General features: G+C 40.2%; 1 protein-coding gene across 6 annotated transcripts in view; it reads right to left on the minus strand.

Annotated features, from left to right (window-relative positions):
• Window positions 1-14,129, minus strand: part of fam13a (family with sequence similarity 13 member A) — a 50,317-nt gene that overhangs the window by 30,426 nt on the left and 5,762 nt on the right. For 4 of the 6 annotated variants that reach the window (XM_035174025.2, XM_035174052.2, XM_035174016.2 and 1 more), the window contains exons 3-8: window positions 12,381-12,590; window positions 10,426-10,603; window positions 7,708-7,855; window positions 5,853-5,942; window positions 5,047-5,136; window positions 987-1,234 (exon numbers count right to left, since the gene is read on the minus strand). In XM_035174025.2, coding sequence (XP_035029916.1) covers window positions 987-1,234; window positions 5,047-5,136; window positions 5,853-5,942; window positions 7,708-7,855; window positions 10,426-10,603; window positions 12,381-12,590 — 964 coding nt within the window. Of the gene's footprint in view, window positions 1-986; window positions 1,235-5,046; window positions 5,137-5,852; window positions 5,943-7,707; window positions 7,856-8,005; window positions 8,087-10,425; window positions 10,604-12,380; window positions 12,591-14,129 lie in introns of those variants that run through there. The other 2 variants (XM_035174044.2, XM_035174062.2) reach the window with 2 other exon arrangements.

Raw genomic sequence — 14,129 nt, forward strand, 5'->3', positions numbered from 1 at the left:
CCAGATTATATTCTGTAGTTTTTCCACCGAGACAAGTTGTTCTCACAGTCTATTTTTAGGGAAGATAAACAATGGATTTGGAGTGTGGGAAAAGATTTTTTAAAACAGTACAGGTGTGATCAACGTCAAGGTTAATGCTACTCTCAACTCCTGGGCTAAAGCAGCAAGAGCCCCAACAACAGGCACAGCTGTAGACTGGCTATTTCAGGACTGAGGACACTTGACACCAAGTAGTTCCAGTTTCAACTTCTTATAATAGGCTTGTTTGCATGCCAGAGGCACATTGCCACGGGGCCTCGGCTTTAGATCCCTGATCGCTGTAAGACACTCCGGACTCTTCACCCACCCTCAGCTGAGGGCAAATCACTTATGCAAACAGTGGTCCTAACCTATTTACGACTGCTAGAGTCCCCACAGTGAGTCCCCTGGAAATGCCGAAAGACAGCATCACAAAGTTAAAACTGAAATTGTTCAACATTTAATGTTAGCTGTGGGGCAATTAGGTTTTTTGTTATACGACCTTAGGTTTTATTTCAGTGCGGCCATAAAGGATCATGCCCACAGACTGTGAACCTAATAAAATCATAAAACTGCAGGAGTAGCAGACTACATTTCAATGCACAGATGAATTTTGTTTTTGGTGAGACATTTTTTTGCTCAGGCTAGTACACTTAAATTATTTATTTCAAGGAAATGGTTGATGAAAAATAATTTAATGCACGGTACATAATGCATGAATATTCATCTCAGATTAGGCTGTAAATTAAATTGACAGGACTGTACCTCCCAACCCATCACTATGATAAGACCACATGTTCTTGCATGTCTGCCACTAACACAGCTCTACCACTATTTCTAACAGAAATTAGGTCATAAAATAAATTCTACAAAAATAGATATCCATATGCAAGAACGTGTTAAAGTTCAGTAACTGCTATTTCAAATATTTTTTCACAAAGGTGTGTGTGTTTGTATCATACACTGACCTACTGAGGGCCTCCATGCTACCAGAGGGGCTGACATCGAGATGGCTGGGATGCGAGGCAGGGTCTGGGGTGTCTCGGCGAGCCATATTTATGGGAGATGTCTCCATCGCCTCTGGACTCGGGCTTCTCAGTTCAGAGCTTAGGGGCAAAACTATTGGAAAGGAGCGAGGTATCACATGGGGCAACCGTGCAGAGCGGCTGGGCTGAAGGACAACGTCAGGCATGCTGTCACTCTTCCCTTTCTTCACCTGTGATATGGAGAGGAAGAGAAAGAGAGATTAACAACAGGTGAGTCTCGTGACAGGAAATATGAGACAGCACCGGAGGGAAATGAGACACGGCGAACGTGCACAATCATACTCGTATCGCCACCAAAACAGAGAAACCTTTTCAACCTTTGCTTTGGTTACAATAAAACATGCATTTGAGGATCTTCTGAGGCGAGGCAGAGAGCAATACAAGAACCACATCAGAGGGTAGGGGAGAGAAGAGGTTAGCTTATAAAACCGTGAGGTTAGACTGATGTTCGTCTTACCGTGCGGACCCGGAGTGGGTATAAACAGCGTGAACCACCAACTGTCGTGTAGGAGAAGAACCTTAACCTAACTACAGCCACATTGTGAAAACCACCCCTCTGCATTTTACTGAGTTTCAATCGAGGAAACCTAAAAGAAATGTTAGAGAATGTGTCAAGAAGCTTTGCCCGCGCACAATGAAGCCAAATAGCCGGCTGGCTGTGTTAAAAAGAGTATTGATAATGGTAGGAAACAACCAATGCTAAAGGAGGCTGGGCTTTAGATAAATAACTGCTGGCTGAATTAAAAGCCTCACTGTTGTACACCAATTAGAGGTGGAACATTTCCATTTGGGGTTTAACCTAATGGCTTGTTCTAAAATCTATGGATAGGCTTCCATTTAGACATGTAGTCGTTGGTGCACTTAACGGGCAAATCTTTCGGAACGTAATTAGCTCTACAAGCTTCTTTAGCTAGAACAGGTATGGATTTGGCCCCTGGTGGCTTTGTAATTGATTTAGCTAAATTTGTCATTCAGGGAATTCCACAGAGGAGGAAAATTAGATTGAAAAGAAATGTGGACATATTTCATCAAACTCTGGGGAGATATAATGGAGACACGACTGACAAATCCCTATTCTACAATCCAGGTATATAAGGCTGTTTCTCTTATGTCTTACTTTGCTTCTTAAAAAAAAATGTATTTCCACTTTAATTTAAAAAAAAAAAGATCTGACAGATAATTGTGAAATTCATACAGATATTTAGCTGCTTCTCCTGATTCTCAGTTTCTGCATGTGCATAAAAAAGAAAAGAGTTCAAACTCAGCAACATGTTGGAAATAAATAGGTCAGATTGTACAGAAGCCCGGCAGACAAACATGAGGATATGACCTGGTTTCCAAAACATGGATTAACTAATAATTTAAAAGTTTGTGACCAAAAAAAAAAAAAAACTTAATATTCTTTCTCTGCAGTGATCTGCTGCACTGAAAAGGCAGTACTGAATGGCCTTAAAGCAACCTGCACCTCTGTTGACTGATCCCTATTCAGACTGGTGACAGCCCATCTCAAAGATGTCGAGCTTTTCAGAAGTGAATCTGCAATATGATCCATACCTGTTCTCCTTTGGCACAACCACAACAAACACTTTCACTGGAGTTTTTAAAACATTTGCCTGTTTTTGTTTTTGTGGTCCTTACATTGCAATAGAATTGTGTCATCAATAATATTAATTGAAGTACAAGGATTTAGTAATATTCTACCAATAATTTTCTGTCTACCTTTTAAATTCCTATGCTCATGTATTGTGTGTAATCATTTATGAGGTCCTGGTTACGGTTACGGGTAAGATTCAAATTGTGGTTAAGTTAAGGATAGAGTGAGGCATGAAGTGTTCTAACAAGAATAGCTATGCAAAACATGTTTGTGTGTTTACAACTTCCCCTTTGATCACACAGTCATCCTACTTAATTACAGGTGCATAATAAATCAAACAGATAAAACGGACATGTTTAGGGCTTCCCAACTGAAGTGTGTTTGTGAGTTTCTCTCACCAATAGACCGAACAAGAGGAAGATCGATACTGTCTAAAATGTAGACTAATGACACCTCCCAGTGCCACAGCACCAACCATATGCTCTCAGCATCAAGGTCAAGTCTGCGTTGAGTCAGGCTTTGAGGTTGAGACAGTTTTTATAGAAGAAGTTTGGGGAAATCGAAAAAATAACATGGTGATGATGAATCACTTTCATAGACCATAAAACCATAAAAGGTCAAGCCATTTATGGTAAATTAACATTTCACAATCATTGGCAGTGAGGGTTCTTCAAGAGGCTGTTGAGTTCAGCTTTAGTCATTGCAATCAGCAGTTGGTTATTCAATATTAACTTAGAATCTCATAAACATCAGGCTCTTTATATTGTCATATTAGTTTAATGTGGATGGTTTAGGTTGAACAGTATTGTAATAGCACCCCCTACTGGCTCAGCTCTACGGCAGTTTCTGCCTAACTGGCATTGTTACATTAAATGTTTGGTATCGACCGTGAACTGTTGTTGCTGCTTTTATTACAACTAAGATTAGGTCCAGAATCTCCTCATCTTTACTGTGCCCAACATTTACTGTATTACCATTTTATCAGGACTTCCGACACTATTGGTGCCCTAAAAAATTACACAGAGGAATAAAAACTAGTGCCCATGATGATAACTCATTTTATTGCAATCTACTGAATAAGCGATTTGCATTGATTATAGTGAATTGTTTTCTATGACTAGTTGACTGCTGTCCAAGCTAGCTAACATACTAATGTGATATTTTAAGTAATTCTATCTGTTCAATTACATGTGCATTGTTAGATTAATTACTACACCTACTACTTGTTACCAGTTTCACAACTATCTTCAATAAAACATTTAAGGTTATTCTCTGTCTTCCAAACTTGTTGGTAGAGTTCCTTGAGTGGATCGCTGCATAGCTGCAAACTACCTTCTCAGTTTAAAATTGTAAACAATTTCAGGCATCTAAAATCCTTAAGCTCTTCGTACCAGCTCTCCTTTCCATTTCCATCCATTAGCTATACCGTTTATCCCTTTGGGGGTTAAGGGGGTGGCTGGAGTCAATCCCAGCTAAGGAGCGAGCCAGTTAGACCATGAACAGGTCACATAGAGACAAACCACCATTCACACACTCATTCTAACCAATGGTTTGAAAAGGAGAATTGAATTTAGAGGGGCCAACCAGCCTAAGCTGTGTGTCTTTGGACTGTGGGAGGAAGCAGACGTGGGGAGAACAGACTCCACACAGAAAGATTGTAAACAAAAGGAGGAAAGGAAATACTCATCATCACCACATTTTTTTTTACTCTCTTGAGATTACAGTATCTTCCTGTTGGTCAGCATTTCTTGTATCTCTACAGTGACACTGGTCTTGATATGTTCACCACATTATGGCATCAGATCTGTTTTTAAAGCCGACGTCAAAGACTTTACTACTCATTTATACCACAAACACAAACGAATGAATGCGCAGCTTATTTTAACAGTTGATGTGAGATCCAAGGGGCAGAGTTTAAAACAACAAAATCTAATTCATCAGATGTTGCTCCCTTATTGGCCTCTATGATATAAACAATTGAATCCAGAGCAGATTGTAAAACATGAACACAAACAGGAAATCTCTGAGCTTTAATTCAACTCACATCTAAGGCCAAATGTTGTTATTGTGATGGGATTCATCTGTAATTCTACCCCAACAGAGTCGGAGGAGCATAACATAACCCATGTTTGACTATCACTGCAAAATAAGCGTTGTTGTTTGTTTCCTGCTGCAGATTGCCTTTATCAAATCACATCATGTGACTGGGCAGCTAGGCCACAGGCATCAGAGGCTGTCTGAGAGATGACCTCAGGCTAATCAGCACGAAGGCAATACAGCCGATAAGAAAGCAGTAGTTAGGTATTTATTAGAAAGGGTGAGAACTGGGCTATAGTAAACCATGAGGTAAATTAATCACACTGACACTAGCAAACTTGTTTTCTGTACCTTCTTCCTCCTTGATCTTGCATTTGAAGTGTTAGAGGTGGATTTGCTCAAAGGTCCGGGTACGTTTTCTGATACATCTTTTTGTCCAACCTTGAAAAATTCATAAAATAAAAATGAGAGTAAGAAAAAGGGAGAAAGATTGGAGTACATTTCTTTAATGTTACTGCTGCGTGGAAAATGCAGCCATGAGTATTTTAAACGACCAGGAAAAAAGTGAGGTAATAAAATCAGATCAGGCTGCAAGATAGTATCAATCAATTTGTTGTACGTTGTCAGAAAACAAAATCTGGCATACAGTGGGGTCAGACTAACCTCTTTCATAATTTCAGCATGTGCAAGAAATAATCTGCATCAGTGTCTGTTGCACATTGAAAATAGGTTGCCATCATCGTGAGTGTGTGTGTGTGTGTGTGTGTGTGTGTGTGTGTGTGTGTGTGTGTGTGTGTGTGTGTGGAACACCATTCCAGGCAGTATTGACAGGTCAGCTTACACTGATAACATCTTTAAAGCTCACAGAAACCTACACGGAATTGGCTTTGGTGTTGGAAAACAGCTTTTCCAAAACAGGCCCATGTTATGTTAATCACGTCAGACACATCACATGGTTAGTGTTAAAAAGGACTATGTAAGGGAATATGAAGGGTTCATGCAAGTTTGACCTGGGAATGTCACGGATAAACAACAACAGTGCATTTCACAGCAGACAGACTGGGACAAAAGCTACCACAGCCGCAACACTGAAGAGCATGAACGCATAAACAAGGACGCACGTATGCAGGCATGCTACAGAAAAGCAGAGCACGCACTTTTGTCCTGGGAACTGGTGTTGGTGTCTTTGCATTGAGGTGGCCGGGTGCCTTCTTTGTGTCTGTGTCCGTCACATGCGCCTCCTGGGACTGGAAAGAGGACAAAGATGACAGTCGTTCTTTGCATTTGTAATCTATATCTTAACAACAGTAGAGTAACACAGGAGAACAAATCATATTTAACCACAGCCCAGGAAGCCTTGTTTGCAGGTATGTGTGCACTTTTCTTCTGAGAGCCCCAACAACAGGCTTCAGAATAGATTTTATTAGGGTGACATGCATTCTCAAAACATAAACACTTTCACGTACACCTCCTGCTCCTCGAAATTTTTATGACCCTAAAGGCAACACCAGTGATCATGTGTGCTGCATTCAAAGGCATCAAGAGGAAGCTGGCGAGAGGCTGCGTGCATGCGCATATATATGTTTAGTGTTTTTGTGCATGTGTGCATGCCTCTGTGTAAGATGATCTTATGTGACTGAGGGATTTCCCATAGCTCAGCGGGGTCTCATGTGGCAGCACCCTTACAGTAATTCGCAACACATCACAGACACTTGTGACTGGAAATGTTATCATTACAAATTTTAACTGTGTCGTCAGTGTTTCCAGATTTAATTTGACTTCTACATTAAAAAAAAATATTCCTTCCATTTCACCGACTAGAAAGAATTTACATTTGTTGTGATTTTATGCTACAATGTTTTTAATTTCTTTTTGTAATGGGAATTTTTGGGGGGAGATTATATATTTTATATTGTAAATTTATTCAATTAAACTCATTTTTATTTTCTTATTGTTTTTATTTCTTATCCCAATAAATAGTTTTATCCCAATTTACTTCTTATTCTGTAAAATCCTTTGATTTTTTCATATAAATCTAGGTTGTGACTGGGAAATGCATTGTCAAAAAATTTTAAATGCCTTGAGATAATGTATCAATAATGAATAGGCACTATACAAATAAAATTGAATTGAAATTGAATTAAATTAATGTTCTTCATGGACTTTTTAGAAATTTAACCGGAATCTGAGAAACAGATGGTTTGTTGTGTAATTCCTCAGGTAGCTACAGACGCAGCAACAAGATGCAACCAGGAAAACCAGCAGACCAGACAAACCAGCCGATCAATAAAGACATCAGCCATGCAAGCAGCAAATATAAATCATGCAGTCTCAAAAGAGCCACCTGTGGAGGTGTTGCTCCTGCAAGGCTGTGATGTAAGATCAATACTCAAATCAATTTAAGCAGGTATTTATAAACCATCACTCCTCCAAGTAAAGAGGCAGATGGTGCGATCACAGGGCTATTTTTTTTCAAGTGCATGGGCACAACACGTGACCCTCAGTGGTTTTTCTTACCTACTTCACTCACCACCAGCACAGGTCTATTCCATATTAATACTAGAAGGGCACTCTGAGAGCATATGCCTCTGCCAAGACCCAACAGTCACCTTATGAAAACACATCTAAATTCCACAGATCCCAATTTTTATTTCGATCTGCACCAAATTACACACTCTCATAAACATCAGTCCCCTAAACATGCACGATTTTTTTCATTAAGATCCATGAATTATTCTCTGGGGACACACAAAATTTTGAAATACAACCCAATTCGCAATGTTAAAGAAAGAGAAAAAAAATCCTGACCGGGATTCGCACCAAAATTTAATCGATTCTTTCCTGATTCAAACCGCATCCTTCCACCAACTTTCATGGTAATCTGTCCCGTAGTTCTTGCATAATCCTGCTAACTAATTAATTGACAGACACACAAACAAGCAAACGCAGATGGAAACATAAACCCCTTGGCGGGGGTAATGAGCAGTGGATATTCCAATGAGTATACACTACCTTGACAATGATGAGGGTCGATAGTTCATCTGAGCAGCCTTCTTTTTCTTTGTCGACCTCAAATATGCTGTTGTAGTTCTGGATGAGCTTGAGCATGAGCTTGTTACAGATATGTTGGTCCTTCATGGCTTCAAACCCAGGAGCCACACTGGAAAAGAGAGTAAAGGGACAGAAAGAAATCCAATAAACGAGATATTATCAGAGTAGAAACTAAGCAGAGGGCGTGTTAACAGATTTCTGGTCTACATTTTACTCTAAAAGAATGTGCTGCATTGAACAAAAACAGTTCAACAGAGACTTTGATTCAGTCGTGACACGGAGATGGAAAGTTGGTCGTCAGTCGACCTGATTAACACGGCAGAGCTCAGCGACCCCAGTGAGTGCAACTTCTGATGAGGTGCGAGTTGTTTCTGAACAGCTGTGTGAGATGTACACCGCTCGGCTATAAGCCAAACTGTAGGCCTAATTATATAACACAAAATACCCACAGAGTGTGATGAGGAGGTTGTACACATGATACAGGATCTAGTACAGTGTCTTCTTCTTGGCTTTCTCCAGTGGGACTTGATTTATTTTCTATGCAGTGCTCGAAAACCCACATACATTACTGGAGAGGTAATCAAACATCTGGAGAACAGAGCAGCTGTAGGTCAGGTAAGGTAGTATGAATATGTAAACAACGGAGAGAGATTTGAAAACATCAAACTCTTTTCTATATGTCATTTGATGTTTAATTCAAATTAGTTTACTACACTTAATGTTATTAACAAGTCTGACTTCAGAGATTACTAGAGTTCAAGAGCTGCACCAACATATTTCCTTCATCTTTGAACCAGAGAAGAAACAAACCTCAGTCAGAGCAGTTTTACACAGGCGTCTGACAAAGTATAAAGAGTCATATTAATGGGACATTTCACTTGAAGATATTGTATACTATAAAACATTATGACTTTAGCTTTTCTACATAAGCAACAACACCATCTGCTGGCTAAACATGTCACCAGGCACGAAGTAAGGGGGGAAATTACATCAGCCATGTGGTGAATTTTTATACTTTTCTGATTAATTTCTCTATTAAAGTGTTGTTTTCTTTATTAGCAAACTTAGATGTTTCACCAGTTTTGGCTGCAATTTGATATTAAAAAGCTGTTTCCATTTGAAATAAATATCACAACTTTTATTCTGTTTTCAGTAATAATTGTAAATTTTACCCTCTTGACCGCTTTCAGACATGAACTATGGAAAATGACCATAGTCCAAAAATTGGGTGCGGACATTTTATGGAATTTGCAGGATGAGATTGTCTGAGTCAGATATGTTTACAACAAAAGGAAAATGTTGGGTGAGGGGTGTCGCCTGGGAAGAGCATGCAGGAGGCGGGACATTATGTATAATTTCCGCTACGGAAATCATATATTTTTGTTTACAGAGTATCAACACTGGCGTCAGCCCTTATCACCAAAAGCTCTTGAACTTGTTGTCTTTCCAAGTTAGCATCTTTGTCGGCATTTTCCACGTCTATGAATGATTCTGATCTGGCATATGAAACCAATGTTTAATATCTAACTCACTAGGCAGAAATATCTGGATCATGATTGAATCCCGCAGCATCTGCTATCAAGACTGTCTGGCCAGCCTATTTTTTTTCCAGGTGAAGCCAAGCTGTCTCTCTCTCTGTTACAGTTATCTTAAGACTGCAAAAACATTGTTGTCAAGGTCAAGTCAAAAAACCTTCAGGACTGTGAGTTATGTTCTTCAAGGACATGAAGGAGGTTTATGTATAAGACTGAAAGTCAGGTCGCCTCCAATGCCATTGACTGTGAATCGTTCAAACCAATGTCAGACAGAGGCATTCATTTTTATCTTTACCCAGTGATGACCTCCGCCAAGGAGGTTTATGTTTTCGCCAATGTCAATTTGTTGGTTGGTTGTTGTTTGTTCGTCAGAAGGATTAACGAAACTTCTCGATAGGATGGGACATGGGCCAAGAAAGACCCCATTAGTTGTTTTGTTACTCTTTGTTCCATGACAGTAGATTTCCATAACCATCAAAGATAATCCTTAAAGCTGCAGTAATGAATATTTTTGGAATAGATCAAACATCCAAGTAGATTCTCTTCTTTTTGGTTTCTGACCTGCAACTTTGCTGTTCTGATTCACTCTGATCATCTCATGATGCCAGCCACTGCAGGCCGCTGTTAGTGAAGAGATTAGCTGCTTAAGATCCAGATATTTCCCTCAGTTCCATCAAAGTTAGGTCAGACCAAAATAGAACCATAAAAGGGGAGTGAATGTTGGACGCAAGCTCAAAAACAAACAAATGTACTGATGTGAGGTTCTGAAGTATTTGATTCCTCAATTACTTTCTCAAACTCATGTTGCAAGAAGTCTGCTCTAGTGAACTGTCCGTCCCTGCAACTTGACCTTCATATATACGAAACAACCGGCTGCTGTTTATCCCACTTATCCTATTTGATTGGATTAAAAGTTAAATATTCTTCCAGCGTTTTTGTAGCTAGGTTTAGAGTGGATAGAATTGACTGAAACAAGGACAAAGCGATCCACAATCAAGTAGGGTGGTGTGGTGGTGGCGGCCCTTTGCCCCTGCAACTTCCAGCGCCCTTGAAAATTGTTCTTGAAAAGCTGCAGTGGTGTTTTCATGGGTCCATTGGTATTCATTTTTGAGTCCTTCACAAACACAAAAAAAGGTTAACTTACTGGAAGACGCTGGGTCCAAACACGGTGGCAAGGTTGAGGGCAGTCATGCGGTTGTCTTTGTGGTTGCACTCCACAAGTGTAAGGAAGTGGCAGAGGTAGCGGAGGAGGCTGAGGTGAACATCTGGAAGCTGCTGGAGCAGGTCTCTCATATCTGACCATGAGCCATCTTCACCGCACTCTACACACACACAGCAAGATGTCAGAACAAGAGTATAATGTTGGGACTACGTTTACATGGATAGCAGTATTCCAATTATTGACTTTATTCTGAATAAGACATTATTTTGATGATGTTTACATGAGTTGTTAATAGAATATTGGACTGAGTTCTATTCTAGTTCAGACTATTGACTTCATCTGGTTAATATCTCAGTATTGTTGTCCAAAACACAGTCACTGATAGTTCAGGAAAACTGAAATTTCTGGCAAACAAACTTTTGCAGAAGAGCTAAAACCTGCTCTGGTGCTTAAAGCAGCCTTTTCATAACCCCCACATTCTGCTCAAGTCTCTTCACACTCAAATCAAATGACCGGTGATTAGTGACGCGACTGACCGGATTTCCTGGGGAACAGTAGACACTACGCAAAGCATGAATGAACTCAAATCCTTAGTTTGGCAAGTAGTTTTCCAGCCAGTCTCCAGCAGGCAGTGATCTCTCCGTCCACCTGCTCTGTGTAATATCTAATCTTGAGTTGTGGTGACTAGTAATACGTGAGCATTAGAGCAAAGAGCCGGAAAATATGTTGATGCTATTACTCTGGATACATAATTGGGTCAGAGTTGGATAAACGGATATGGCTGCTGATCCTGAATGACAGAGTGACGCAAACGTGTGTGAGTGTGTGCACGTACGCAGGTGTGTGTGTGTACATCTGCCTGAATAAGTGGAGTACATGGTAGGTAAATATAGGTGTTACCAATCACAGTGGTTATAGAGCAGGACCTTTGTTCATTGCATCATCAACACCTGTGTTTACTTCTCTTTCACGTCAAAAAACATATTGTTTTTTTGTTTTGGATTTAGATTGCAGAACAAATTCCCTGTGTGGGCGAATAAAATATATATATTGACGAATATCCTTTATCAATTAGTATTTTCATAATCTGAACAGTCTCTCAGTCGCCTGGAAACCAGATCAATCAGCATCTCATGTTTATTTGCTCTTGCAAATGTAAATTAGTCTGGTGATGTCAGCCTAGTCTGTCAATGAGGATACTGCTAATCAGACTGCTTGTTAAAATACAGATCCACCCATTTGTCAAATTGTTCTTATTTTTCCTAACACTGGGGCACCAAAGTCATTCATAAAGTAGACAAAAATAATGTTTTTAATGTAGCGGTCAGGCCCTGCACCAATGAGTGGTTTCCTAATGCAGCCTTTGGCAACGGGCCCTGATAAATCAGCTGATGTTTAAAGTATGTGGCGTATGAGGGCAAACACGATTACAGCAGCCAAAGTGTACACTCCTCTCTGCCATTAAACCGATTAAACCCTGTGATGGAGGAGAGCCGGGAGTGAGCACAGATTCACCTGCCAAAGATTCACTTTACCTTTTATGAGCTTCAAGAGTATTGACAGAAATAAAGAGGTCCATCGCTCCTCTGATCACATAGACTATACATGAATCACTCACTCACTCACTCACACACACACACACTTGATGCAGCAGTGCCTCTATGTGCACTGCCTGATGCACATGTCTGCAGAGCAAATAGAAAAGTTCACCATCTAAAGATAGCTTCGCTTATCGTCCCATCAGAGTCATGACCCAGATATTCACTACACTTCCGAGGGTTTTAGTTTCTCACAGTGAATTCAGGAAGCCGTTCACGATAAATATCAGATGGCGGATTAAAAAATCTGAAACTGTTCCAGTCGAGCTGGCAGCTGTCTCTAGAAGAGAACAAGCATGGAGGTACTGCAGCACATCATGTAGTCTAATGTTCTCCTACCTTGGTAGTGCTGTATTAGAGCCTGCTGGACTGTTGAGTCCACCAGACCCTCTGGCAGCTCCCTGAGATACCGTTTCAGCAAACTGGCCACGGTGCACGTGTCGGATTCGGAGAGAAGGTCCACTTCCTCGCCTCCCTCCAGCCGCTGCTTCAGGGTCTCCACAGCCCGGACGCTCCCATTCACTCTGAACAGGCCTTCCTGCTGCAGGGCTGGAGGAAAGTCAGAAAGAAAATAAACATTATTCAGTTACAGTTATCTCCTGTGGGATGAGGAGCTATCAAGTATTCAATAAGATAGCTTACTTTTAGTTTAGGATAGCTTAAGTAAGTAGCTTTATAATTATGATTTGATTGAGGCTAAAAAGTATCATATTCTATATTCATATTTTATTTAAAAATCTATGGCTGTGATGTCAGTCCATCTTTGGAGCAATATCTCAATCACAAATAATTCAAACGTTATGGTAATACTTAATACGACTAGTTTAGTTGATTAAATATTTAAAAAATAAATGACCAAAATGGTATTTTCAGAGCTCATTGGATTAGACTCAAATTGTCTTTTCCTGAACAGTCCAACAGCTAAAGTTCATCTAACAATGACCAAACCGTTTCATTAGCATTGGTATGAAGAGGGCACTTAGCCTTAGCCTGGTGATGGGGCTAACGATGTGGCTAACGACCCTTTTAGCTAACGTGCCTGAACATGCTAACCTACCACGACAGGTGCTGATTGAAGCAGCAGCTAAGCTAACAGGTGGATGGAGGGTGACGTTACCTGGAGCAGCTAATAAACCGACCCGCGTCAGTGAAGCTAGTGACGAGGCGCAGACTCCAGGTCCTGTGTGACGTCAGTTAGCCTTCAGCTCAGGTGCTGTGACGCTCGACTTCAGCTACGCGAAGTTAAAATAGTAAAAACTGTTGCTTCCTACGTTAGCTGAGGCTGTTGTTCCCACTGCGACCACTAGGTGCTGCCAGGGAGACATATTTTTACTGACGGTGCTTTGTGATTGGTCGCTTCACTCTCACGAGGAGCGTCTCACTTTGGTTTTGACTTCATATAAATAAAGTAACCCATTCAGATTTTTTTACATTTAGTTTTTATTTGCCCATATATATATAATATTATATATAATATAATGTCAGCTATTTCACAAAGCCTCTCTCTCTGTGCTTAACCCTCAACAAGAGTTAGGAAAAACTACCCAAAAGAAGAAACTTCACATCAACAAAATAAAAGTATTTACAACATTGATTAGATTGATTAGAATAAACTGTAACATAATGGAGAGGTGTGTCAATGTTTAAAGTATTTGTACGTAAGAAGATGTCTGATAGAGGGAGCAGCAATGACAAATGATTGTCAGTAATGGTAGAATATGTGAGTAGGTGTATTCTAAAACAAACAAAGTGATTTAAATATGCTACTCAGCCATAGACTGTATATAAAATTATTCAACACATTGACAAACACAGTCTGATAAATCACAACCAATGAGTTCAACATGAGGTAAAAACTATTTAGGTCTTAAAACTACATTTGGACACAGGGACACTTTTAGGACCAGGCCCACTAGAAGGAGGACATAGGACTGGTCATAAACTGATATTCAGCTTCTGTGGTGCAAAGCTATAGCAAATCTGCAATGATGAATCATGAAGGCAGAAATACAGCAGAGTAAACCTGGAGCTTTTGAGGCCCCAGGGCGATTTACCACATAAGTCCTGACGCACTACAGAGCACTGGCA

This window comes from Hippoglossus stenolepis, chromosome 2, assembly GCF_022539355.2.
Source record: "Hippoglossus stenolepis isolate QCI-W04-F060 chromosome 2, HSTE1.2, whole genome shotgun sequence".
Taxonomy (NCBI): Eukaryota; Metazoa; Chordata; class Actinopteri; order Pleuronectiformes; family Pleuronectidae; genus Hippoglossus; species Hippoglossus stenolepis.